Source organism: Malaclemys terrapin, chromosome 19, assembly GCF_027887155.1.
Source record: "Malaclemys terrapin pileata isolate rMalTer1 chromosome 19, rMalTer1.hap1, whole genome shotgun sequence".
NCBI classification, from domain to species: Eukaryota; Metazoa; Chordata; order Testudines; family Emydidae; genus Malaclemys; species Malaclemys terrapin.
In genome coordinates this window covers 21,507,462-21,535,335 of record NC_071523.1, presented here as the reverse complement: position 1 = coordinate 21,535,335, position 27,874 = coordinate 21,507,462, and the positions used below count along the sequence as shown (strand labels likewise).

The 27,874-nt window shown below is 44.6% G+C and overlaps 1 protein-coding gene across 4 annotated transcripts in view; it reads left to right on the top strand.

Moving 5' to 3' along the window:
• ACOT7 (acyl-CoA thioesterase 7) overlaps positions 1-27,874 on the top strand; it is a 105,654-nt gene that overhangs the window by 14,438 nt on the left and 63,342 nt on the right. For all 4 annotated transcript variants that reach the window (XM_054009441.1, XM_054009440.1, XM_054009442.1 and 1 more), the window contains 2 exons: positions 6,088-6,244; positions 17,382-17,473. In XM_054009441.1, the coding sequence (XP_053865416.1) occupies positions 6,088-6,244; positions 17,382-17,473 (249 nt within the window). The remainder of the gene's footprint in view (positions 1-6,087; positions 6,245-17,381; positions 17,474-27,874) is intronic.

Here is a 27,874-nt window from a genome sequence, read left to right as displayed (position 1 = left end):
TCTTTTGAGCAGTGTTGTGTCGGATTTAGTACATTCCTATTCTTTTAAATTGCTGTTAGCAGAGATGTTTCCATAACTTGTTACAGAGTGCACGTGGTCTGCTGTCCTTTGCATAATATCTGTCAGGGATGGAGAATCTGCCATGACCCCTTGGGAAATCGTTCCAGTGGTCAACCACTCATCATTAAAAATGTACAACTTATTTCTAGTTTGAATTTGTCTGGCTTCAACTTCCAACCAGTGGTTTGTTAGACTTTTCTCTGCTAGATTGAAGAGCCCATCATTAAATATTTGTTCCCTATCCTGTCAGTATGGCCTGCATTCCGTTTCTCTAGAGGTATACGTTTATTTAGCTGTATTAAAGTGCATGGTTTGCTTGTGCCTGGTTTACCATGCAATGCAGATCGTTCTGAGTCAGTGACCCGTTCTCTTCATTATTTACCAGCCCCCCAATTTTTATGTTGTTTGCAAACTTTATCAGTGATCTTGGGTTTTCTTCCAGGTCATCGATACAAATGTTAAGTAGTGTAGGGCCAAGAACCAATACCTGTGGGACCCCACTGGAAACATGCCCATTCAATGATGATTCCCCATTGACAGTTACATTAACACCTATCCGTGAGCCAATTGTTAATTCATTTAATGTGCGCCCTGTTCACTTTATATCATTGTAGTTTTTAATCAAAATGTCCTGGTACTAAGTCAAATACCTTACAGAAGTTTGGTACATCAACACTATTACCTTATCTGCCAAACTTATAATTGCATCAGAAAAATATATCAAGCTAGTGTGACATGGTCTATTTTCTATAAGTCTATGTTGATTTAAATTAATTACATTAGGTTAACTTCCTTCAGTTTAGCTTAATTGACATTCAGAGTCAGGGCTGCCCGGGGGGGTCGGCAAGTGGGGCAATTTGCCCCGGGCCCCACAGAGGCCCCGCGAGCCCTGGCCGAGAATCTTTTCCCTGGCTATTCACCCGGCAGCAGGGGACCCTTTGGTGCTGCTGAAGACGCGGAGCGACTGAAGGACCTGCCGCCTCCGCAGACTCGGAGCGCCACCCGGGGAGTACAAGCGCCGCAGCGGGTGGCGCCTTTTTTTATGTCCGCTCCCCCGCTTTGCCCCAGGCCCCCTGAATCCTCTGGGCAGCCCTGTTCAGAGTCAATTGAAAGCTAAACGGAATTAGGGTGTTTACATGGGTTTATTGTGGTTTAAGTTATCTACTTCAAATTCGTATTTTTAGTTAGTTCTGAGTAACGTTCCTGGCTGTCTCTCTGTGTAGAGACATGCCTGAGATGTTGTCATAACTCTGCCTATCTTTGTGTTACAATATCCTCTCTACAGGTTCCTAGTCACTCTCAAATACAATATATACTATATCCTTCAACAATCTTTGCCCATCTATAGTGTCTTGTAGCATTGATCACTAGTGTGTATACCAGAGGCCATAAGTCACTTCTATGAAAAGCAATAACTACAAGTTTAAGAGGCCTATCGGCGACCGAGGGAAACACTGTCTGGAATTACCAGCTAGAGACTTCCTGTGGGTGTTGCTGATTATTTGTCTCTGACTTTAACTGAAGCAGTCGCATCTTGGCCACCTTATGTAAATGAATGACTTCAGCTAGCTACTTCAGGTCAGTCCCTTCTCAGCCTGTGAATGCAGTCCTCGCAGGATGGGGCTCTAGTCCTGATTGTGGCCTGTAGAGACTAATAAAGTGCAAACAAGTAAACCTACAAATGGTAACAAAATACATGATTACAAACAAGCATCCAGAAACCCTTCTCAGCCCCAGCAAAGCCTCCTTTGGAAACATCTACCTAATGTCTCCCCAGTCTTCACTTAGTGCACCAGCCCCAGAGCGTTTTAGGCAGGGCAGAGGGAGAAGGGGCTCCTTGCAGCATGCCCTAATCACCAAATCTTAGCTCTGGCGACTCCAGGCAGAAGGCAGGTTCAGGAACTGCAGACCCCTTAACCTGGAGCTGTTTGGCTAGATGCCAATGGAGCAGCCTGCCCCGTGGGGCTTGATTCTGCGATCTAATGCGTGGGGGCGGATCTTTGCACTGCTGTTGACTTCATGGGGGCTCCAGGTGGGCACAAGTCTACCTGGATGACTCCAATTATAGGCTCAGAGTCTGACTGCATGCCCCTCTTCTGTTTAAACGTGGGAGCGATGCATCTCCTAGGGTGCATCTGAATGGGGCCCCTTTTCTGAAAGATGTACAGCAACTTGGTCTGCCCCCCTGCCCTTCCGAAATACCTCTCCTCTGGAGACAGCTAGCTTCTATAGGAATACGGATCCTGCATAGCACCTCACAGGTTGTGTTTCATCTTGGTAGACTTCAAAGCAACTTTCCTCTAATGAGATGAAGATTTCAGATAAGCTGTTTGACATACAGCCCAGTTCTACAATAGGAAGGTGGAAGAAGAAACTAGAGATGATTAAACTGATCAGTTTGAACTTTGCTGATGAGGGAATGTTGAGTGACTGGCTTTGTTGCTAGCATTTTTCCAATTAGCTGTTGGTATATTGAACTTCCATAAACTGGTGACATAATGTCATTTTAAGACTCTGCCACTTTCCTCAAAAGTGGCCTCAAGTATTTGGATTTTTGTTGCAGGGAGGGGGTGTAGTCAGACATAGTGTGTCTGTGGTAAAACCCTGAATATTTTTTAAGTTGCTGATTTAAGTGAGCCTTTTCCAAACTCGTGCTTTCTAGGATGGTCTGAGTCAAATCTGATTGGATTAACCTGTTAGTCAGGAGGTCTGCCTTGAGCCTGATTTGTCTGAAGGCCTTGGAAGGAGGTGCTGCAGGGGAAGTTTGCAAACTGTAAGAATCAAGGGTAAGGCCAAGAAGCCTTTTTAGTCAACATCTGAGAGATTCTGGAATCTCAGTCTCCAAGACTGATCTCCTTGTGGAGAGCAAGTCACGACATGGAACGAGCCATGCCAGCCTGTGACCCATCTCTCCCTGCACCGGAAGGATGCACTCTAGCAAGAAGCACTGTGCCCGCAGAACATCAGCATCTCACTCCTTGGCTGCAGTTCCATCTCCCACTCTGCGTGTCCAGGAATCTGCGAGAGCTGAAGAGGCTGAACTCCGTTATCTTCTGTATCTTTTCCCCCTTGTCCCTTCCAGACCCTAGAAGTAAAAGGTGGTGTGCATGCCTATGTGTGACGCCATCCCTAAAATCCACACCTGAAAGTGTGTCCAGGTTTTAAACAGCCCTAAACATTGTCTCATAAAGGAACTTATTAAAGTGTGTTCTGTGTCTAAATGTCCTGAGACTTGAGGTTATCTGCTAAATGAGTTGTCAAACTTCTTATCAGGCATGTTCTGTTGGTCTATATTATAATATTGGGGGAGGGGGGCGGAGAAAATAGGAGGGCAGTGTTAGCCATCACGCAAAATGAAGTCTAAGAAGAAAACTTCATAATTCTTTGGTGTTGTGGGTCAGACATTAGAGGGTTTGGTTTCAGGATTAAGATTTTTAACCCTTCAGATTATATATTTGGTAACATTCTTTAGTTGGGCTCTATAACCAAATAGTCAGCAACCACAGAAGACTCCTTCCTGGAATTTATATGAGGATTGATGACTTTTAGCATTAATTCGGCTTAGTTCTGATACTGGAGTGGAATTAACTTGGTGATTTGATAGTTGTATTGCTTTATGCTTTGTTTAATGTTAGAGATGCTTCATGTCCTTTATTTTTTTTATTAAAAGTGACATGGACTCACATTTTTTTCATTAAGCAACATTGGTCTGTCACCTTTGCCCTAAAAGCCTGACCAGCTCCCCCGAACTGGTCTCTTGCTCCCACAGATAGCTGGCCATGCATGCACAGAGCAGGCTGCCTTAGCAGTGGGCTTGGAGAATCTCCGAAATCAGAGTGGCACTGAATGAACGCTGGCTGAGATGGGTTAGACAGAGGACTGGCAGGGTTTGATATAAACGTCCGTTTCAGCCCACACACACTGAAATGGATGAAAAAATTCACTGGGAACAATCAGCACAAATGCAGCCTCCGTCATGGGGGAGCCCCCTACAGCTCTGTTGTCAGGCTGGGAACCCTCTGTAGCCCTGCAGCGAGCTCTGCCTAACCTCAGCTCTGACCCCCCCCCCTTCATTTTTTTGCAACTGTAAAAAAATTTTTATATTGGAAAAATTAAAATCAATTGCGTGCCCCTTCCCCCCCCCCCCTCAAAAAAGGGATTCTGCTGAGCCTAGTTATATAGCACTAACGGGCCGCTCGGCCTGTTGCTGAACCTGTTTAACGCAGGTGCTGGTGGGATCTAGTGGAGCATGAGTCTTTCTCTCACGAGGGATGGAGGCCTGCATTTGGAGCCAGGCTGCTGTATACAAATGACACTGATAATTTAAGTGCAGACAAAACTGCTGTGTAGGAATGAAGGTCTTGGATGATTTAGTTGGGGATTGGTCCTGCTTTGAGCAGGGGGTTGTTGGACTAGATGACCTCTTGAGGTCCCTTCCAACCCTGGTAGTCTGTCTCCTTACCACAAGGCAGGAGAGGCTCTGAGGTAGGCAATAGGAATTAGCTAATAACTCCTAGGTGACTGAGCTTGCTTTTGGAGGTGGAGATAGTTCAGTTTCACAATTCTACAATCCAGACTTTCAAAAGCATCCACTGACTTTGGATGCCTTAATCTTAGGATACCCCTTTTGAGACCTAGGATCAGCACCTCTGGAAGTCAGAGCATCCACAATTCCAGCTGGGGTCCATGTTAGCTGCAGGCTTGCAGCACCTCTGAAAAATGAGTCTCCATTTTAGCACCCACAGTCAGTGGCTGTTTTCTTAGAGTTTGGCCAAATAAAAATATTGTCAATCCTACAAAATCCTTTTCCTTTACTGAGTTGCCAGCAGGTGGCACTGCAGCCCCTCACTTTGCTCATGGAATAGGGCTTTTTGAGCAAAACCAGAGCAATGAATTCTGTTCCTCTCTCTACATGTGCGTACTCCAGGAAGGCTCTTGAGACTGGATAAATGGCTTATTGTATAAATTGTAGCAACTTAAACACCCTGAATAGGAAAGCAAAATGACTCTTCTCTGTTCCCCTGGCTGGCTCGATGGGGGTAGGCTTCTGTGTTCCTCTCTCTCTCTCTAAGCAGCTTGATTTCCCTGGCTTGTTTCATTTCCATGTTCTGGGCTCAGAAAAACCCCTTCTAGCCCCAATACAAATCACAAGGGTTTAAGTGTATTTACAGCAGCCAGCTCTCTGGTAAACGTAGCATGCAGACATCCTCTCTTGTACATGTGTTTAACACTTAAGTTATATTGGGCACCTGTTCCCACCATTAGTTTTCTCTTATAGAAGTATTGAGAACTCAGTGGCAAAACAAAACCTGAGTTGTGTGCACAGAGTCCACAAATTTTATTTAATCTCTTCATTCAGCAGCCACCAAATTCAATCCAACTGTAAATCTTAGTTCAAAGCTAGTTCTGAGCCAGAATTTAAAAAACAAAAAAACAAACCCAACCCCCCAAAAAACAACCCCCCTAACTAAACAAGAAATGTTTGGCAGAGTCCCAGGACAGCAAACATTTTGATGTTTGTGTTTAATGAGTGAAAGGATTAACCTAAGTCAAATATTTCTACTGGACTGAGAGATCATTTGCCAAGATTTAACCAGGACTGATTTTATATTTTGGCTGTGTTCTAAAGAGTTGGAATATGCCAGGACCAAGATAATGAGGGGAGATTAGATTAAATGAGTCTGGAATGTAGGTGGTGTCCCTCTCATAGTGGGAAGTCTGGCTCAATTAAACAGTGGGTCTCTTGCCCCCACTCCAAATTTCAATACTGGTTATCAGTCCGTATTGATGAAGCGCAGAGAGCCCTTAGCAGCACTGTGGATGGTGCAGACTTTGTAAAGAGCTCCTAGTTAGTTGTTGTCCTAACTTAATATGGTGTGTCGTGTGACAAGCTTCTGCCTTTCAGAGGTATTCCAAGCTCTTATTCTGCCATTGGGCCTAGCTGGTGTTGAGAGTACACAGTTCTGTTACGACTCTGGGTTTGGTGCACTGGACACTGTCTAACCATGATTCGTCTGCAATTTGTAGGAGCACTGTGTAGCTGCGCTGGCCCGTGTGGAGCGTACAGACTTCCTCTCGCCCATGTGCATTGGCGAAGTGGCTCACGTGAGTGCGGAAATCACTTACACCTCCAAACATTCTGTGGAAGTTCAAGTCAACGTGCTGTCTGAAAACATCCTCACAGGTAACTCCTGATGCTGCCATGCTCAGTTTGCTTCTGGCTTTCCCAGGGAACAAACAAACTTCCCCAAAGCAAAGCAGATTAATTGGCAGGAGTGTTGCTCTTGCCTTATGGGGCCCTAAGAGCCTGATTTCCAGCTCTGTATTGAGGGATCGTTGAAAAAATCTCTCCTCAGTTTCACATTTGGAAAGCCAATGAAAAACGATGGGTGCTCTCCAGATCTTTGTCTGTCCACCAATCAGCAACTGAATACTGGATGGCTGTGTGGGCTTTCCATCTGTCTGACAACATCCTTCTCTGATAATCTGTTGTCGCTGGTAGTAATCTACCAGTCCCCGTCAAGTGGTATGGGCTCTCCCTTGCTGCGCTCGGAACACTGTGGTGAGATGCGAAACGCCAGACCCACGCAGCTCACCTTGGGGAGGGGATCCTGGAGCAAGGGGAACCTAGGTAATGAATCTGGAGACTAATAGGCAAAGGCTGAATGGCCTGGTAAGGAAGGTCTTGGACAGTAATGAACAGCTAAGTTAACTTTCTCTAACCGGGATCGCGCCTCTGGAGAAGTCTAGCAGGATGGCTTTTGGCAGTCTGTGTGTGGGCGCTCTGGGAAAGGTGAACTCCCCTTTCGGAGATGAGGCCCATTATGCAGTAGCTGCCTCCTGATTTGCCTCTACCTGGAATCTGTGCAGTGATAACTACAGAGCTGGTTTCCAGGTGGCTGGGCCAGTTCAGCGAAGAGTGAAAGGGCAGTTTTGACTTGTTTGGAGTTTCTGGACAACACCCAGGCAGACTCTTGCTAGGATCTGTGTAACCCTCATGTCATCGCTACGAGTTCTGCACTGAGGCCTCCTGAGCAGTTCCCAGAACTCGCCAGTCAGGGTTTCCTGGGTGCTTCAGTCCGTATTTGCAGGAGGGGAGCAATCACATAACCCCCGTTCTTCCTCCGTTGAGTGCTCCCAGCACTCTGGCAGTAGCACCGAGCTATTCCCAAGGTGACAGGTTTTCCCTTTACGTATGGCCAGCGTGGAATCTGTGTGGGCTGTGAAGCAATTTAAATAGGGGTCTGTGGCAAGCTCCCTATTCCCATTGGTGGCTTCCCTTCCTCCTCTCCCTGGCTCTCTGTGATCTCCTTACAGGGTGTGGAAATGTGTGTAAAAGGTTCTGATAAGGACCTGCCTACACTATGCACCTCAGGAGGTTTGGTAAATGTCGTTGTCCTCTGACTTAGTTACAACATGATGCCAAGCAGTAGCATAGCTGGAACCTTAACCATGTCTTGTAGCCACGCTAACGTCTTGGAACTATCCAAGGTTCCAGCGATAACTTTTGCCATTGCCTCTGCAATCTCCTCAAGTTTCAGACTGAAGATACTTGAGCTAACAAAGGCATATTTTGTGTGAGCAATCCTAGTGGTAGACTAGCCCCAAGACAGAATGACTTCTATGTTCTTGTGCTAGGGTAGTCCATGGGGAAAGCTCTGTAACCAGTATTAAGTTTTTCTGGCTCACGTTTTCCTAGGAAAGGCTCCAACCTATCTTCAGAGGTACGGAAGAACTAGGATGTAGCATGACAGCAGCAGCATGCTGTAGGGTCATCCTGAGTCTATTCTTGTTAGCTAGGTTGCCAGTAATACTGACACAATCTAAGGCTTTAGCTAGCAGATGACTAGATAAAAGCCTAGAAGACCGGGTGGTTTGCAGTCTTGTAACTATGTAGGTCCCAGGATATTAGAGGCACAACGGCTAGACCTGGGACCTGAAGAAGAGCTCTGGGTAGCTCAAGAGCTTCTCTCTTTCGCCAACAAAAGTTGTCCAATAAAAGCTATTACTACACACACACACACACGTCTCTAGAAGGCAGGGTGGCAGCTCTGCTGTGATGTCAGCATTCTACTTCTGCATGATAACTAAGACTTAGTGCTGTGTCTATGAAGAAAGATGTGCCATGCAGGTCAGGCCCCTTTGGTTGTGTGTGCTTCCGTGTGTAGGCTGTGAAGTAACCGAATACGTGATTATACAACTGTAAGGAGAATGATACGGTTGTACAGATGGGCTTTGCAGTGAGAGTTACTCTGGCAGAACATGCTGGCCATGTGGCAAGAATAACCTGGCTGATGAAGTCAGCTTGGGACTTCAAGCTAGAGCAGAGTGGGAGGGGAGCAGTGCTTTACAAAACACTGAACTCTGAAGAAAGCCTTCTTTTGCTGTAAAAGTGATTGGAGTGCCTCTTTGTTGTCTTCTCCCTCTTGCCTGGTTCAGGTGTGGTGATCTCTCGGGTGTTGAATACCTGTTGCTTGCTTGCTTTTTTTTCCTGGTAGTAAGAATTTTCTCCTCATTGGTGGAGAAGGAAACGTTCCTTGTTTCTCTTTCTAAGCCTGCCTGACTTGCAGTAGGGGCATAGTGGGGGGTGATACCTGTGCCTTACGAGTCTCTTTAGCTCTGACAAGTTTTGCTTGAAGTCCTTTAAATGTAGTTTGGTGATACATAAAGAGCATCTAGCAATCCGTGTTTATGTAACCATTCGGGAAGTACGCATTCAGGCTAAGCCAAGTGTGTGAACATCAGACACGCTTTCTGGGCTGTTAAAATGATCAGAACTCCACTTGGCTCTAGTTGCAGTTGTTTTCTCAGTGCAGTGAAGGTTTGAATGCATAGTCACAAACGAAGACTGCAGTTAAATGTGGTGCTATGATTTTCTTTAAAATATACTCTGTTCCTTTGAAGAAAGCAGCCCTGCATTGTGGTATGCTCTTAGTGTTCAACTTGTGTGTCTAATTAGAACTCTTGAGTGTTGACAGCATATGCAGTAAATATTTAGTTTTACATTTTAATAGGGATGAGAGGAGGATGGGCAGGAAAAAATTACTGCCATCTTATGCTGTGTGTTAATGACAGTGTGATTTCTCACCACCTCTAAGTTGCCCTGGCATCTGATCTGCTATCTGCATCAGCATGTTTGGTCTGCACTAGGTTTGGAGTACGTACCATGTCTCCTCTTTGTGTTGCACTCAGTGCTCTTGGATTCTAATACCTGTATGTGTGCTAGGTTTTGGAACTCGAACCATCGCTGTATGTTGATTTAAATTTGCAGCAGGGTTGTTCTGATCCATTAGAAGAAATACTAATTCTACAGACTCGGCTGCAGCATCAGGCTTTAGTTAATCAGGATGGTGTCTGTAGTTTAACAGGATGAACCGTTGGCTCTGGTTTGAGCTGAATATTCTCTTCCCAGGCAGTAGTAACCATGGTAACCCATTTTCATCTTCCCACATGGCAACTGCAGGAGGTTGTGATGGCTGCATGCACAAGCTTTTTATGTTTCTCTTAAACCGGTGTTTGCGTTGACATAGGCACAACACTCCCTTTGTCAGAATCTCTCGGCAGTGGTGCTACAGACCTGGCATGTTTGCACTCTGAGAAGTGACTTTTATAATTGACTCCAAGATTTCTATTAATCTGTGTGCTCTAGAATGTTCCAGTGTGCTCTGGTAAAGTCCTACAGGTCTCTTCCCAGTATAGAAGAAGAGGGGAAAAACCCAACAATTTTCAAACCCAAATGTCAGAATCTCCTGGTACCAGCCAACTGTTGAAGGCTCCTTCGCACTCAAAGCTTCTGGGGAAAACTGTTAAAATCAGCAGAGCTTGTATGGCTGATGGTTATGTCCTTCCTGCCTTGTCACTCGTAGCACCTGGCTGGCGGTAGATAGGCGCTCTTATCTGTTCTAACATTACCTTGGAAACTCTCCACCTTCAGCTTGTGCCGCACGGTGCAGTGCCCCGGAACGCCCGCCGAAAGCTGAAACCCAAGACGTGCCCTGAAGGGGGCTGGCTGGGCGGGGAGGAGCTCAGCAGTGCAGAAGCTCCTGCATTCTGTCTAATACTACAGCTTGTTTACATGGAACACACGGTCCTGGGAACTGCGGACCCTTGCATGTACATTGGGGATTCTGAATGGCCTGACATGAAGTGTTGCTGGCTCAGGCTAGACTTCTTAGCTTTCTGACCCTCCGTGTTGGTCTGACCCCGGCTGTTCATGGAATGAATGAAGGGGGGGGGGCAATCAGGGGAGTGAAGAGAGCACACTGTCTGTGAAGGCTCTGGCTGGCCGGCTGGGCACAGGTACAACCAGCGCTTGTCTGCAGCTTTCTTGAAAACTTGTTGCCTCTTGGCCTTCTCGTTGGAATGCTGGTGATCTCGGTACAGTTCACAATGGACAACAGCCCAGTTTGCAAACGACAGTCGATAACTGAGCTGAAATAGCAGCAGGGCTGTATGGATTTGGGCGTGTGCTAGCAAGAAGGCCCAATAGGAGTGACCACCCCTTCATCCTAGTTTAGGGCTAAGGAAAGGGAAAAGTTGCAATCCCCATTGGGCTCCCTCTGTGGCTAGACATAGTAACTCCATTTGGAAGGGAGGGTCTTCCTGTTCTCACTTTCCTTTCGTCTTATTCATTGCCATAGTTTGGTGTCTGACTAATCCACCCCCAGCCCTGTCTCTCGGAGCCACCCCCTCTTCCCAGAACCATGATTTAGTGTCAGTTGTTCTGTTGTTGCAGCCCCCACGCTTCTCTAGCAGGTTGATACTTATTCTAGTGAATTTTTTCAGAGATGTGCGTTGTACTTGTGTCAGGGTAAAACAAAAACAAAAAAATCCTGTAAAGTAAAACTTGCAATTAGGTACAATGACTTTAGACTGACTATTTAAAGCAGCAGTTTATCAGCAAAATGTGACTTTTTAAAAAAAATATTTTGCCCCCAGGTTTCATCATCATCTGACTTTAAACAGCAAAAATATTTAAATCCCCGGTTTTGCATGAGGAAACTAGTGGAACCATCAGTTCAGCCTAAGCTGTTGATAACAAATGAATAGATTAGATTTGACCTCATTTGATTGTAAAAGAAGCAAAGGACTAAACTAAAAACTGCATCAAAAGGTTGTCAAATCATTTCCATTTTTAAGCAAGTTTTTTTGCAAACAAATTGCTACTCAATCTTGTAATGTGAACAGTTGCGGAGAACAAACTCTGGTGTTGGATCTGAGCTTGGTGGGAGTTGATACTCAAACAGAACGTTGCAACAGGCCTGGAGGACATTGTTTAACTCTTGAGCAGAGCAGAAATTTCCTTTATTCTAATTGCAGCCCTTAAAGGTAGCAACTAGATGAAATAAATCTTGTTTGTATAATACCCTGTCTCCTGTTGCCTCTTGTAGCACTGAGGCTGAGCCTGCGTGGGGCTTGGGTGGCTAATCTGAGTGGACATTGTTAGCTGACGTCTTTCGTTAATGTCAAACCCTTCCAGACCTGTGCAAACCTACCAGTCCCTCCAATGAAAGAGATCAAGAGAAACTAATGGTGGCTTTTCCTCTCTAATTAAATGTTAACCTATGGATTTTTGTGTCTGGGATGCAGCATATTAGAGCATCTTATCATCCAATTCATGGCTTGTCCCCTTCCCTTGTGCCTGTAGTGGCACGCTGTGGGATTGTGGACCACCTGTATAGTCAGTTTCCCTGGCCTTGTGCTGCCTTCATATTGCAAGTCATTCAGAAGCCTCTCAGCATCTTTTATGTTGAGAGCAGTTTCTTGCCCCGTTGCTCAATGAATTGCAAAGTAACATGTTCCCTGACGCAGGCCGGGCAGAGTGAAAAGCATTTGAAAAACCTACGCTTTATCTTACCACTGCCGCAGTTTGTCTGCGCTCCCCAGCCTGAGAGAAGTGTAAAAAATTAGTTGCTCGCTTTCACCTTCTGTTTTTCCTGTTCTGTCCCAATGCTGCCATATCGGAGGTGCAGACACTGAAAGAGAATGTTTACATCCAAACATCACTGTTTCTAGGGGAAATTTTTGAAACCTCCTTATAAATGCTAAACTTTTTATTAATGTAGCCTACATTTAGGGCCTAAGCTACCAGGTCCTGAATGTTTTTTCATATACTGCTCACCAGGACCCTAACTAGTATACGTCTTAAAAGTAGCTGAAGAGCCTCATGTGAGAGAGGTTCTAGGATGACAGGATATTACTGTTAAGGAACAGTTTGTGCACGTTAGTTCAATAGTCTTGAATGGTCTCCCCTTCCATTGTGTCAAAAGCTGTGTCTACACCGCACTTTCTCTGAATATTTCCCACTAGTTCCACTGCCACTGGGCAGCCCTACGATAGGATCTCTAGCATAGACAAGGCACTACTGTTCCTATTGCTGTATTTAACCTTGTTAATAGTAAGGCTAGATGACGTGGTTAAGGGAAGAAAGCGCCAGCCACCAATGCCTCATGTTCACCAGCACTACCATTGGTGTGGCCACCTCGGTGTTAATGCCATGGTACTCCAGGAAAAGTTGTGTCAGGGCTATCTATACTGAGGCTAACAGTCCATAGTAATAACCCACAGCTCTGTAAATGAGCCACTGGCCTAGATGCGTGTTGACTTGCAGTATGTGGAACAGTCATGGAACCCTACCTTTATTGATTTTATTGATACTTAAGTGATTTCACCTTGCTGTGAATGTGATGTAAAATTTCAGGCTAAAGTTACAAGAGCAACTCTTCTCACTCGTCTTAATACACTTGGGCTATTTCACCTGATGCTTTGAAACAATGAAATGCTACCATAAGTATTGGTCAAATAAACCCTACAGTACTTGTTTCCTTGACAGTTGGAGTGATTTGTGCCTCAGTATCCCTGAAGTCGGCACCTGCAGTTTTTGAAGAATAGACTGGGCAGCAAGAAGGTCCAGGATGGTTTTGGTGCTAGCTTGGAACTCAGGAGACTCCATTTAAGTCTCTCCCCCTCCCCCTCCCCCCACCACCACCACAGGCTTCCTGTGTGATCTTGGTCAAGTCACTTAGCCTCTCTGTGCCTCAGTTCCCCATCTGTACAATGGGGATAATGTCACTTCCAGGCCTCTCAGAGATGGGGGATAAATGCTTTAAAAATTGAGGCATTCAGAAATGATAATGGAGGCCACACACCTAAGATAGGAGCCTTACCTTTTATGCAGTAAAGGTCTCTTCCTGCTTGCTGTCCCAGAGATTTGCATCCAAAAGCAGAGTTTGTGTAACACATTTGGTTAGATCTGTAGTCTACCCTTGTTTCCAGTGGCTTCATTCATGCAAGAGCATCACGATGAACAATTTTGCTTTGACATTTGCCTAGAGAATCCATAGCGGTAGCCTTGAAAGCCCCATCTATCTCCTTGATTTACTTAAACCCCTTGTTTTAGAAGTAGACCTGGCTATGCGATCTCAAAGTCCTGTCTCTCCGTGGAAGAGAGACCGGTCACCGAAAAGCACAGGTGGGTTGAAGATTCCTTCACACAGCAGCAGAGTCTCGGGCATTGACCCACCTGCGAAGTTGCTGCTGCTGTTGAAGGAGCACTGAGACCACCCACAGAAGGCAGGTGTAAAAACAGGTCTGGCAATGACAAGACACCATTGAGTCTCGGTGAGTAGCGTGGTCACCACCTCAGCAGCACCTGCAGGGAAAAGCAACAGTAAGCCAGGCTCTGCCCAAGCACAGCAGCAGCTTCATGGCAAGAGCGTCACTGACTTGAGCAGCAGCAGGTCGACGTGGCAGAGTGTACAAGGGGCAGCAGAGGTTTGAATGCTGGCTGTTGGCACAAAGAAAATTCTGGCTAAGGGGAGCTGCTGCAGCATGCTGTACTGAGCACATGGCTCTTGTCGGCGACAATTATAATGGTGATAAACCACGTAGTGGAAGAGAGGGTTGTGAGATGTTGTGGAGACTTGGCATGGTAAGTGTTACAGCTCAGCCGTCGGAACAGCTGACCTACATGCGTACCTGCCTCCAGCTTCCAAAAGAACTTGAGTGTCTCGCTTATCCCTGTAGGCGTTTAATTTACATGGGGCTTGGAGGTCAGCGTGGCTGCTCTTGGTGATGGCAATTCATGCCCATTCCTTCGCAGAAAATATTCATTTGAACCTATAGACGTGCCTCTCCCTAACAATCTCCTCGTCTACAAATTGTCAGCTGATAAATACCATGCAAAGTAAGAGAACCTGCTCCCCCAGTTCTCCCCTCCCTCTCACCTGCAGCACTAACAATGCCAGGATTTTCCGTTTTCCTAGTCAGTTCGGGCACATGCCTTTCTATTTAGCACAGCCAGCTTTGCAACAGTAATATTAAATATCAAAATATTAAATGTATATGGATGTGATTGGGGGGGAATTGCACTGGAAGAGAAGCGCAGCTCTTGAGACTTAATACTCCTTGGGAATTACGGTTCTTCTGGTAATTTTTATTAAAGAATGTGGAAAAAATTGTAATGAACTTGTTTTGCATAATTTAGTGCACATTGTTCACAGAGGCCTGTAAAGAGTCGGCTCGTGTGGTTGCCATGGTAACCATCTTGTCAGGATGGTTTTAGTTGGGTGTAACAGTGACTCTTATTCCCAAAAGCGTGTTGTCAGATCCACTCTCAGTCAAAGTGCAGCAGAAATGTTTTCCATATTATTTGCCTGTAGTTGAAAAATGATGCAGAATCATAGCTAAATGCAACATTTCTATTAGTGACAGGAAGTTCATATGCAGTCCTGGCAGGACCTGGCCTAATGAATGTGATTTGGCAGTATCTGTTCAAGCTCGGTGGGTTCTTGTACCCGTATTTTGCTCTTGTGTGGGTAGCCTGCTTTCGTGGCAGATCTGCTCAGTGGGTGAAACCAGGCTCTGGGATTTGCAGGGGAAGGTTCCTAATGCCCAGAAAGGTTTGGAGGAAGCCAAGCCGATGTTTGAGAGGCTTGTAAGGTGAGCCTGGGAAGTGTGGGTACCCTCTGCCTTACTGGGGATGCTTGTTGAAGCTCCCACTTTTTTTTAGGGTGGTATCTTGCAGGGGACTAGAGATGCAGTTACCTAGTGCTGACTTGGACTAGTCTCCAGGCTACAGGGACAGGCTTATTTGTTGCAGGCATTAAAAGAATACTCAGCAGCAACTGTTATGGTGAAAGTCAATGTTTGTAGGGAGAGTAAGGGGAGGGTGTGCCTGGAAGTCGGACTGTCTGTGCTTAGAGCACCCACCCAGACACTGCTTCACTGCCAGGTCCTATTGCATGTTCTTTTGTGTCTGACTCCGGAGCTCCCTCCTAATGTCCCCCATCACCTTCAGATGCCTAAAATTCATTGGTTTATAACAGTGAGCCGTGTGTGGCAGGGGGGCTAGCTGCACTGCTACGGATGTGCTTCCCAAAATCCCAGCACCCATCCGGATGCTGGAAGATTGGAGTTTGCCCCTTCAAATTTCAGACAGATGAGACCTTCTCTAGTACAGAAATGACTGACACTTGAGCTTGTGTTGGCTGAGATCCCCACCTGGGAATCTGCATCTACAATTCAGTGCTTGCTCCGCTGTGAAGAAGAGATGACGTAGGGTCCCATGCTGCATGAGGAGGCCACAATGCTACAGATTCTAGATGTAGTTTGCCTGGCATGCCACAAACTCTCCTGTTCTATAACATGCAGAACTTGCTGCTGGGATTATTGGAAGGAGATGGCCCAGCCAGCTTCAGCAGGGCTAGTGTAGATGGGCTTCACCTGTCTGCGACTTAAAGATCTGTCAGCCCAGAATCAGTCACCATCCCTGGCTGGCTTGTTAATGGCTGTGTTGACAGCAGACCAGTGCATGTGATTGAATGCCCAGACCAGAGGTGAATTACCTCCATTTATCTAACAGCTCTGTCTTCGCTGAACAGTTTGAGTGCGCCATAGATGCTAGTCTCTGAGCTTGATGTCAGTGACTCCGAGGACGGTTTGGCTTGTGGAAATATTTAGACATAAAATAATCCCGTCAGAAGGAATTCCATGTTTTGTGATATAGAGTTTTTCGGCAAGATATTTGGAGTTTTTAAATTCAATGTCAGAGATAATTTGGCTTTGAAAACATGACTTTGACTGGTTTTTTGAAGAACACCACAAGAGCTTGTCTGGTCTGCTTTCACATCTGCTCTATGTAGCCTTCCACCAGCTAACCTTGTACCTGTATGTATTGTGTTTAGATGCTTCCCCAAAGGTAGGATTCACTAAACCACGAGTTTTTAGAAATTGTGCAAAATAAACATTAAACACATGAATTCCCAACCCCTGCTCTAAACACTCACCATGATCTTCCACCTCTGTGGTGGTTTCACGTACAGTGCACATGCTAAGCTTTATAAACCTTCAGCAGAAGCTAATGAGCCCTGCAGCACTCGATGATAAAAGCCATCTCTTGTGCGTTATACTGGATGCTTGTTTCAGCTAATTATTTCTAGCAATCATTAGCAATTAAATCTGCTTTTAAAAAGGTCACTGTGCTAGCAGGTCAAGGTGCCACTTAGCAGTAACATTGCAGTCAGAGGGCCTGTGTCATTCAAACAACCTGCTACACTTATACATTTAAGGACCAAGCACTAACTGTCTGTAGGGCTGCTATGGAAGGTTCAAGCATTGCTGGCGGGGTAGCCTCCTGTCCATCTCTTGCCGAATGCAGCGGTTGGCGCACGCATTTCTGACAGTCCTGGAATTCCCCAGTCTGACCCGATGTGGCATAATAGACTGACTGGGGGTCAGAACACAGCGTGTGCTAATGTTGTACTGTTGATCCTCAGTCTCTTAAGCCATGACAGTCACTTACTAGTATGCAGCTCCACCATGATAGGCACCAAAGATGTCTGCTGTAGCAAATGTTCATGCTTACAAGCCACAAGCAAAACCATGGTGGTTCTTTGCCCTTGTTCAGCTCTTTCTCTGATGCTGGCACGTGTCATCTAGAGAAGTCTCCTCAAGCCCATTCCCTGGTCATGGGGGGGCCCCTGACATCAGTGAGGCTGTCCCTATGTATTCCTATAGAATGAGCATGGGGAAGGGAAGGCATGAAGCTATGTGGGGAATACCAAATAATCAATTGGAGAAAGGCCCTAGGCCTTGGGAAGCTTACTGGTTTATACAGCTCTTTGCAATTCTCCAGTCCCTTTGGTGCATCTCCAAGAAATTAGCTGCTATCTCAGGGCTTCTTGCTTTTGTTACCGATCCTCAGCAGTGTAACTTTCCTTGTACAGAATTTATGCTCCTAAAGTGCTACACGGGTTTTACTGTCACGTGTTTCCAATGTATCTGTATTTTATTAACACTGTTTTTGCTTTTTTTTTTTTAAGGTGCTAAGAGGGTGACTAATAGGGCGACTCTGTGGTATGTGCCTCTTTCTCTAAAGAACGTGGACAAAGTCCTTGAAGTTCCTCCTATTCAGGTAACGACATATGTTAGCTCAGAATCCTCACATTCAGAAGAACCTTGTGTATGCGTTTGCAGAGATTTGGAGTAGGGTGTATTTTATTCCAGTGCCTTAATGTTCATTTTTTTTTTTTTTAAATGAAAAGTTGACATGTCTACCTCCAGGCCAGTCGGAGCAGGTGCAGCATCAGAGTAACACTAGGTTTGCCATTAAGATGTCCCATTTCAGGGGTGTGGGCAGTTTTGTGTGTTCTCCCTTCCCTCCTTGAGGAAAAGATGCTCTGACTAATGTAAATATCCTCACCACTTTTTTGACTGTACTGAAGCAGGTGGCCGTGATCTCAGGAAATACTGCACCACAGAAAATGAACCTCCTTATTCCATAGCTCAGTGGGGTGTAACCAGTTAATGCAAGAGAGCAAGGCAAAAATTAAGCTATTGAAGTCTCTCCCTTCTCCTTTAAATGGGAGAACTGACAGACTTGGCTTTGGGGAAGGAGAGGATATTGCTTTTCAGGACTCAAGCTGGCTGCTTCCAGAAGGATCTGTAGATGCTTAGAGGCCACAAACTGTACTTTTGAGCTCTATTTTCACTAGATACAGCAACCAAGATGCATAGACATGGAAATGGTTCAGTACCTGTGTACAACCCACAAAAAGGCTGGTACTAAATTTACAGGATAAAATAGCTGTGCTTTGAAGAGCAACAAAATGACTATAGAAGAACTCTCTTTGGCTTTCAAGTAATTAAAGTGCAGGAATGAAAGAGCGGAGTCTGTATTTTGGTGTCACAGTGACAAATCCTTAGGGATAAGGATGTAAAAATAAATGACAGACTCACCATAAACTCTCCTTCTAAATAAACGTATGTTCAGGGAAATGCTTTGTGTGTGCCAGAAAATCTCTCTAGCTGGTTTAGACTAATCACCTGCTAAGTGTACGTGTGTAACGGGGTTCACTCACCACAGTGGTGCTTCCTCCTGGCTGTCTTGGGAATTAGCTCTGCGCCCTCTTCAGGTGGCGTCTTGCTGTCATCACTCCTGCTCTAGAACCCATGTCTCTCCAAGGACTGCAGCGTCCTCTTCAGCGACACAGTCCTCTGTCTGTGCCACACACTGTGCTCCCCCCTTCCGGTGGACCTGCAGTCTGCTGTTCAGCCACTTCCCTTAGTGGCTACTGCAGCGAATTGTCTGGCCACTTCCTCGTGGCCCCAGCATTCTCTTTACCCTTGCCTCAAGGCCTCAGCCTGCAAACTCCAGCAACTGGCCAGGAGCTGTCTCTCACTCCCCCTGTCCCTGCTCATAGCACTGCTCTGTCCAGGTTGCTGGCAGTTCTCTCAGCCCTCCAGAGACACAGTCCTTCCTGGGCTCCCAGCAGAGAACTGAACTCCTCTGCCCTGCAGCTCCCTCTTTATATGGGCCTGCTTGGTCCTGATTGGCTGCTTGCTTCAGCCCTTCTCTGATTGGCTGCCTCCTGCGAAGCCTCCCTAGGGCTCTATTAACTCCTTAGAGCTCAGTGTGGGGCAGGCACCCCATCACAACATAAAATACTTTGTCAAGTTAGAATTAGCTTTTCACCCCATCCATGTGTCCTGTAATTCTCCTCCTACAATCAGAGTTCTAACATGTATGCAGTCCTCTAAAATATTTTTTGGTTGGCCCCTTCTAGTGTAATAAATAAATAACCCCCATCAGATATATCACTGAGTGACGAAAATGTCAGGTTTTAAATACCTGGGTTCTCCGGAGCTACAGGTTTTCAGGAACGTTTTCCACCGCTCCCCAGCTCTTCTGGGCCAAAACGTTGACTTGGTTTGCTCAGTATTGTGACTTGAGGCCTCATCCAATTTGGCCTGTTTGAGTCAGTGAGTTTCTTTGATTTCAGTGGGAGTTGGATCAGGCTCTTGGTGAGGAATTTAGGTAGGTTCTTAAAGGTTAAGAATAGCAAGAAGAAAATTGGAAGGTGAGACTAAAGAAAAGATATGTGGAAAACAGGTGTAACTGTCTAGTGAAATTGCAGGATACTTCAAAGGTGAGATTTATGTGCCAATAATGGCCGAAGTCTTTATATTCACTGGTGAATACCACACGAGTGAACCACTTACTTTTACGTGTGAAGTGACCTTTCCTTTGTGGTGGTGGTTCTTACATTTTGCTTTCTGATAGCATGAGGCATCTCTCCTTCCAGTCTCTAATGAATAATGCACACCTGTGTTGTCATAACTAATGATTGGTGCATAATTTTACTTTCAAATGATCTTCCATGTTTTGGCATGTCAGGCGCCTTGACATAAACTTATTGGTTGCCTAACAGACTCTTACGAGAACTGTGAATACCAACACAGCTCAGCCATTGGCTCTGCCAACATAGTCATTGGAGTTGCTCTATTTCTGAGTGCATTGGATTTGCATTGCCAAGAGAGGTGACCGTTAATCCTGTTAACGAGCTGCTCCGTCTGGTCTGCTCCGTCTGGTCTGCTCCACCTTGTTAGAGGAAAATTTCTGGAACAGAATGAATTGAGAGTCTAAAGCAGGATATTTTTGTTCTTTACTCAGCAATTGTTTGCTTCAGACTTCGGGTAGCATATTCTTTCTCTCTCCCCCCCTTTACTCAGATGTCTCCTTCCAGGAACTCCTGAGTCCTTGAGAATTCCCCTGCCAATATGTTGGTGAAAAAATATTTCATCTGGCAGGAAAGAGGATTCATATTCCTTTTAACTGGAAAATATTTGTTGAGCACGGAGCTGTGATCCCAGCTACATCTCTCACACTTAACACATCTCTTCTTTTCTGCCTCCAAATTGGAATAAGTTCATTTATCTGATATTTTACTTTTCTTCCAGAGTACTAAGGACTTGAATCAGTTTCCTCTCCTCTAAACCTGTCTGAAAGGACTTAAAATCCCACTCCTCCTGTGATCTTTTATGCAGTTTGTCAAGTTCAGTCTTTGGTCACTTTAGAAGGTTTCAAAACCCATTGTAACTTGTCATGAAGAGCATTTGCTTGTGCAGAATCTTAAGTGTACAAAGAAAATCCATGGAAAGGGTCCACTCAGAGTTTGGAATCTTAAATTGGGTCATGAAACTCATCTTTGAGTGGAAGAATGATCAGAGCCCAAAAAACAATTTGAAACAAGAGGTTGATGCCTCATTTAGATGATAAATGAGGTTTCATCGTTACACCATCCAAACTTAATTGAGTTCTTTACAGATATGCCTCTGGGGTCTGAATGAGTTGGCGGCTGTGTCTTGGTTTTAATTGAGTTAATATAATGTACTAAAGTCTCCAGTAAAAGCCATTGTTGTGTCTGATATTGGCCTGATAATGGATGTGCTACTGCCAGCAAAATGTCAATTAGGGCATTAGGTTTCCTTTCACGTGTTCCCCTCACACGTATGAATGTGCTCTCCAAATCAAAATGGCAGGGGACGATCTGTCTACCTAGTACTTAAACTCTCCTTACTGTGAGAAGCTGCTGTTGTCTAAGCTGCTTTCTCTTCAGGACTGGTACTCATGTAATTTTGCTCAATTTATTTATTGTTTGGTTCTTTTGGGTGGGCGAGAGAGGCAAGGAGACCAAGTGTGGAAAATTTCAACCTAAAAGGTGACTGCTTCAGGAAGTTGTGTGTGGAAAGTGGCTTGTAAGAGAGTACCCTGAAGTGTGGCAGTTGTTGTTTAGATACCCACTCTAATATGGCTTGGGCTGGGACTTGACTCCTTCAGGAGTGGTCAGCACCATGTGTAACTCCACCATGTTCTCCTTTCTGAGTTCTAGTCTTATGATGTGGTTAATGCTCATTGACTCACCAAAGATACCAGGCTTCTCCATAGCCATTGCTAACATGTAATTTATGGAGAAAGTTACACTTAGCTCTATTCTGAGCATGTCTCTAAAAATGTCATGCTAAATTCACTAGCCATAGGGCAAAGTCCTCTCTAGTAACTTTCTGATGTGTGCTGACCAAAGTTATCTGCACACCTGAACTGTGAGTACACTGCATTGAATATGAGCTAATAGGTTCCTACTGTGCTGCACATCTTCCATATGAGAACAGTGGGCAATCAAACTTCCAACTGGAGAGAGGCAGTCCTCTTAGGACAGAAGATTTTAAGACGTTTTGCTTCTGTTGGGCTCTAGACTGGCATCTGTAGACCTGTTTGCTGGAAATGATGGAGATAAAAGTTGATCTCGTAGGCGACCTAGCCCAGTCCTCCGGATAAATGCAGGAATTCCTCTGTCCAGGGCATCCAGAATTTGCCCTAGTGAAGACTACATAGGCAACTTGGTAGGAGCCAGAGAACCTCCCCTCATTATATTAGCATTGAGCAAGTTCAGCTGCCTGCATCTCAACTATAGAGGCATGTTTTTCTGATCAAGATCAAATGCTGCATAACAGGACCTGTACTGCACAATGCAGATTGTTTTGAAACTGGCTCCTGAACCTAGTGCTGGTGTGCACTATAGTCGGCAAACCGATCTGGAATGCAGTGGCCACCAACACTTCTTCACTAACCTACTCGGTTAGATAGTATGTAAACTTCCATTAGAAAGTTTCTAATCTTGTTGTTGTGATACTCTAGTTCCACCCACCACTAAATGGCTGAGGCTGGGTACCAGTTTCCTGCTGGCTTCAAAATGGGAAGCACTTCTCTGTCTGAACACTGTTTAAATATTAAACACTTCTTAGTGTTAACTCACTATTGATGCATCATAAGACCTACAGGGGCTTTCTTCCATGCTGGGAATGGCAAATGTCGCTCTTCTTCAAGATGACAGCCACCATTAGGGAGCTGAGAGAAGTTTGCAAAGCTAGTTCGGTTAGAACACTGTGCTAAATGGTTGTACCTCTCTTTGGAGTCCTCACAGGTTTCTCTAGCACCCCCAAGCAGAGAACACCTAATAAGATGATTCTGCTGCCCTCCAGTAAACAAGCACTGACTTTGTTTGATAGGGCACTGTCATGAGGAAATAAGATTTCTCTGAAAGGAAGTTCATGCACGGATTAAAAGTGGCTTTGCGCTTTATTGGGGGAAGCAGAACTGTAGAAAGAAAACTAGTTAGACAGCACTAGAACAACAGACCTAATATATTCATATGTATCCTCTAATCTTCCTACAACCCCCCTCCAATCTTCAGGCAAACAATAATTTTGCCTGTGTGGCTTTTAAAAGCTTTGTTTAGCTTTTTCCTGGGGAGAGAATTCAATAACTCCCAAACAACATTTATTAAAATGTTAAAGGGAAAGAAAACTCTTTGACTTTGCGTTTGGGTTCTAAGGCTAACCCTAAGTTATAATGAGAGGCATTGGAATGAAGCTAATTACAACAGAGTTAGTATAGTTACTGTAATAGCTTCTTATGGGGAAGGGGCTTCTCCCTGGACTAATCTGTTTTGCTGGAGGTAATAACCAGAAATTATAAGATTTAACTGATACTTCTGCATTGTTGGGAAGAATAATATGCAGTGAGGGCATTGTTCTTTAAAAACACACACTTGCACTACTACTACTTCTTCTGGGCACCTGTTCTTAGTAACTGAAATGGACAAAGAATCCTAGTTGCTGAAGCTGTGAGTGGGCAGAGCTAGACTTGTTAACCTTGGAAATGCCTGAAAAGGTAAGATTCTGACCAAGTGCCAGAAGGTCCAGACCTATAATGCAGAGACATTTCCGCTTGCCCCACTGCACTTAGTAGACCACCTAGTTGTTCTGTACAACATGTTGAGGAGCACAGCAGCTGTGCGGCAGTGTATGCCCCACCTGGCATGGAGAGCCATACCGAAAGCAGGGAAGCACTGGTCCCCTTGCGTGGTTGGCTGTGAAAAGAAGCCATTTTAGTTTAATAGGACTTTGCCCCCATGGAGCACTGGGACAGGCAACTCTGTTTGAAATGGCAGTAATGAGCTCCCAACCTGTACCCTATGAGCGATAGCTACTGATCCTATTCCTTTATGTCACAAAGAATGATTGACTAGACTGCTAGCGTAGTTCAGTAGCTGGGCAAATGGGGTCATGTTGCAGGAAGTCTCAATGGAGGGAGTTTTGTCATCCCAATATACTGAGTGTATAGTCAAGCAAGCCATCACTCCAGTGTCAGGGCTACGTAGCTCACAGATGTTACTGCTTAGTATCCTCCAGGCTTTCAAGTGAAAGAGAGAGTACATTTTGGGATAGTATTACCAAGCTAACACAGCTATTCGTGATATAACGTTGAAATGTTCTTTCCTCTTCTTACAAAGGCATAGAATTCCCTTGCAAAAGCCACTTTCAGCTTTTAAATCCTGATCCACCCCACAACGTCCTGACCGAAGAATATTAATTTAAATAGTTCAGCTTAAACAGCTGACGTTCACCCCCAGCACAGGGACTGTGTGTTCCTTTATCTGTACACAGCCAGATACATTGTGTTCAAAACAGACAACAGGAGCCCATCTTTACCCATTTGTCTCCACATATACCAGGAGCAGGTGGGGCAGGGGATGGCAAAGGAGTAGATTTGTTTCAACTAGTAGCTACTAGGGACGATTTAGTGAGATCAGTCTTAGGCTCTGAGTGAGGTTTTTCCCCTCTCGATAACTCGAGTAGCCAAATTCTGGTCCGTTACAGTGACGTAAATCCAATTAATTCCAGTGGTTCACTAACTCCAGTGGAGTTTTTCTACATTTCCAGTGGATGTGGCCAAGCAGGATTTAACCCAGCATTTACCTCTTATATTTCTGAAAACAAGACACTCTGGCACACAAAGCAGAATGAGAATGCAGAGAGAAAAAGAACTAGATAAGTTCATGGAAGCTAGGTCCATCAATGGCTGTTAGCCAAGATGGGTAAGGAATGGTGTCCCTAGCCTCTGTTTGTCAGAGGGTGGAGATGGATGGCAGGAGAGAGATCACTTGATCATTGCCTGTTAGGTTCACTCCCTTGGGGCCCCTGTCTGAAGACAGGACACTAGGCGAGATGGATCTTGGTCTGACCCAGTCTGGACATTTCTAATGTTCTTAATGTCTTTAGACAACAATGGCAGCAGCTACTTCCTCTGACTCTCCCTGCAAAGCCTGGCTTGCCCTTGTCTAGGCTTAGTGGTTGGCACAGGTACAGCTACTCTGCCTGGGGATCATAGAGTGCAGGCAAAGCCTGAGGGAATCTCAGATGTCTGCTTTTAAGGGATGAAAAAACATTCAGGGACAAGACCTTCCAACAACCTTGTTTCCGCCAGGACTGAGTCCTCTGAGAGTGTGCTAGGAGGCAGCTGGGGGAGTGGGCTTGGAAGGAATAGCCAGCAGTGTGAATGAGGCTTCATCTGTAGCACTCTCAGAAGTGACATGTGCTGGCTCTGCCTTTGGGAGAGAGGACCCCAGGAGAATGAGTAACCCACATGCCAGCTTCCCTGTACTAAAACAAATGGCCTGTTTCTTTCTTTGACGGCTGGAGCTACATAAAATAAACTTTGTACGACTCCAGCCCTGCCATCTGGAGCCAAAGCTTTCCGAGCGGAGGAACAGCACCTGAAAGAGGGCAGCTTTCACGTTCCCATTCAAGTCTCTGATCAACAAGGTATAATTAGCTTGGAACAACTGTCCCTTTCAATATTAAGTGGCCACTTTATGGAGCATTGTGCCCCCCGTGGGGGGGATTGGGGCTTTCGCAAACTGACAGTGAAGCATCCTTGCTTCACCCAGAAAGGACAACTGTTGTGTTTATCTGTAGTTCAGCAGTTGTTCCTGGAAGTAGCCAGAGTTTAAGCCCATCTCCAGGATGTTCTCCTGCGGAATATAGATTTCAGAAGCACACCAGTGTCTTGGTGCAAACAACGAATGGGATCTTGCCAAACGAGAGACTGAGAAATTGTACTTCAGGGTTTAGAGTTGACAATGAAAGAATACTTAGCAGGCTGCCACTGCTTTGCTGCAGTAAAGAGAAGGTGTTTGGAAATAGTGTCATTAGTGGAAAATCACCCCTAAAGTTCTGGTTAATAGCTCTGTCCCATACTGCAGGCACTTTCCGTCAAAACTCCACCAGAGCATTCCACTCTTTTAAACTAGCGGACATTGCAGATTGTTCTGACTTGCCCATGCGTGTTGGGTAAAGCCTTCAAAACAAGTTGTTTATTTCTCGTTGCAATCGGGATTTAGGAATTACTTGTAATGGGAGTTGCACGTATATTTTTTTCTTTATTCTCTTTCCACTCCCACCCTGTGTCCTGGATGCTGTACATACAAGGACTGTTTAATTTCCTCTTGTACAGGTCTGAGCCCATATCAGTGCTTTTAAGATTGCATTGTGTGAGAGGTACAAACAGGGCCTGTGTATTGATGCCTGTTCCATGTGATGCCTTTTGATAGTGCTTCTAGTTCTGTCCAGTTAGAAGCTGGTTTTCTAGCTGTAGTTGTGGGGAGGTGAGGGTGGGCGGAGATACAATGAGGAAAATGCTTGAATGTAGCTTGAGGGATTTTACAGAGACGTTTTGCTTTTTGAAATGGATAACTATTTGTAAACGCTTTGGAAAGAGCTGGAAGTAACTGTACTTGACAGGTCTATAATTAAAACTTATTCTCTTTCAACTTTGAGATGAAATGTCAGCAGCAAAATACTTCAGAATTTCATCATAACAGTGAATGATTCCTGAAAGGTATACTTGTCTCTCTGTTGTAGCTATGTGTTGAACAAAATGTGTTAGAACTAGGGGTGTCGTGCGATTAATCAGTAATAGAATACCATTTATTTAAACATTCTTGGATGTTTTCCACATTTTCAAATATGTTGATTTCAGTTTCAACACGGAATATGAAGTGTACAGTGCTCACTTTATATTTGTTATAAATATTTGCACTGTAAAAATAAAAGAAAAGGTATTTTTCAATTCACCTAATACAAATACTGTAGTGCAATCTCTTTATCATGAAAGTTGAATTTAAAAATGTAGAATTATGCACAAAAAATGTTTTAGAGCTTACAAGTCCACTCAGTCCTACTTCTTGTTCAGCCAATCGCTCAGACAAATAAGTTTGTTTACATGTGCAGGAGACATTGCTGCCCGCTTCTTCTTTACAATGTCAGCTGAAAGTGAAAACAGACGTTCACATGGCACTGTTGTAGCCAATGCTGCAAGGTATTTACGTGCCAGATGCGCTAAAGGTTCATATGTCCCTTCATGCTTCAACCACCATTCCAGAGGACATGCATCCATGCTGATGGTGGGTTCTGCTCAATAACGATCCGAAGCATTGCAGACCGACGCATGTTCATTTTCATCATCTGAGTCAGATGCCACCAGCAGAAGGTTGATTTTTCTTTTTTGGTGGTTCGGATTCTGTAGTTTCTGCATCAGAGTGTTGCTCTTTTAAGACTTCTGAAAGCACGCTCCACACCTCGTCCCTCTCAGATTTTGGAAGGCACTTAGGGTTCTTAAACCTTGGGCCGAGTGCTGTAGCTATCTTTAGAAATCTCACATTGGTACCTTCTTTGCATTTTGTCAAATCTGCAGTGAAAGTGTTCTTAAAAGGAACAACATGCTGGGTCATCATCCAAGACTGCTATAACATGAAATATATGGCAGAATGTGGATAAAACCCAGAGCAGGAGACATACAATTCTCCCCCAAGGAGTTCAGTCACAAATATAATTAACTTATTTTTTTAACGAGCATCATCAGCATGGAAGTATGCCCTCCAAAACTGTGGTCAAAGCATGAAGGGGCATGCAAATGTCTAGCATATTTGTCATGTAAATACCTTGCAATTCTGGCTACAAAAGTGTCATGTACCTATTCTCACTTTCAGGTGACCCTTATCTCCCATAAATGTAAACAAACTTGTTTATCTTACTGATTGGCTGAACAAGAAGTAGGACTGAGTGGACTTGCAGCTCTAAAGTTTTACAGTGTTTTGTTTTTGAGTGCAGTTTTGTAACAAAATCTACATTTGTAAGGTGCACTTTCAGATCGAGATTGCCCTACGGTACTTGTACGAGGTGAACTGAAAAATACTATTTTATTTTTACAGTGCAAATATTTGTAATATAAAGTTGAGCACTGTACACTTTGTATCCTTTGTAATTGAAATATATTAAAACATAGAAAAACATGCAAAATATTTAATAAATTTCAATTGGTATTCTAGTGTTTCACACTGCGATTAATTGCAATTAATTTTTGAGTTAATCGCTTGCTTTAACTGCAATTAATCGACAGCCCTAGTTAGAACATGTACAAGGTGTGTAAGATGTGCTCAAGTTATTCCAGTCCAATGGAGAGGTCAGTGATTCAGTCAAAGATGGTGTGTTGTTACAATAATGAAACAGTTGCATTGCTTTGTGGACACTAGGATAACATAATTTTTATAAGTTAACGGTTGTGGTCTGTCTGCAGGTGCACCAACTATGCCTTCCTTTTTACTTGCCTTGGTCCTCTTTAGAAAAAGTAGCA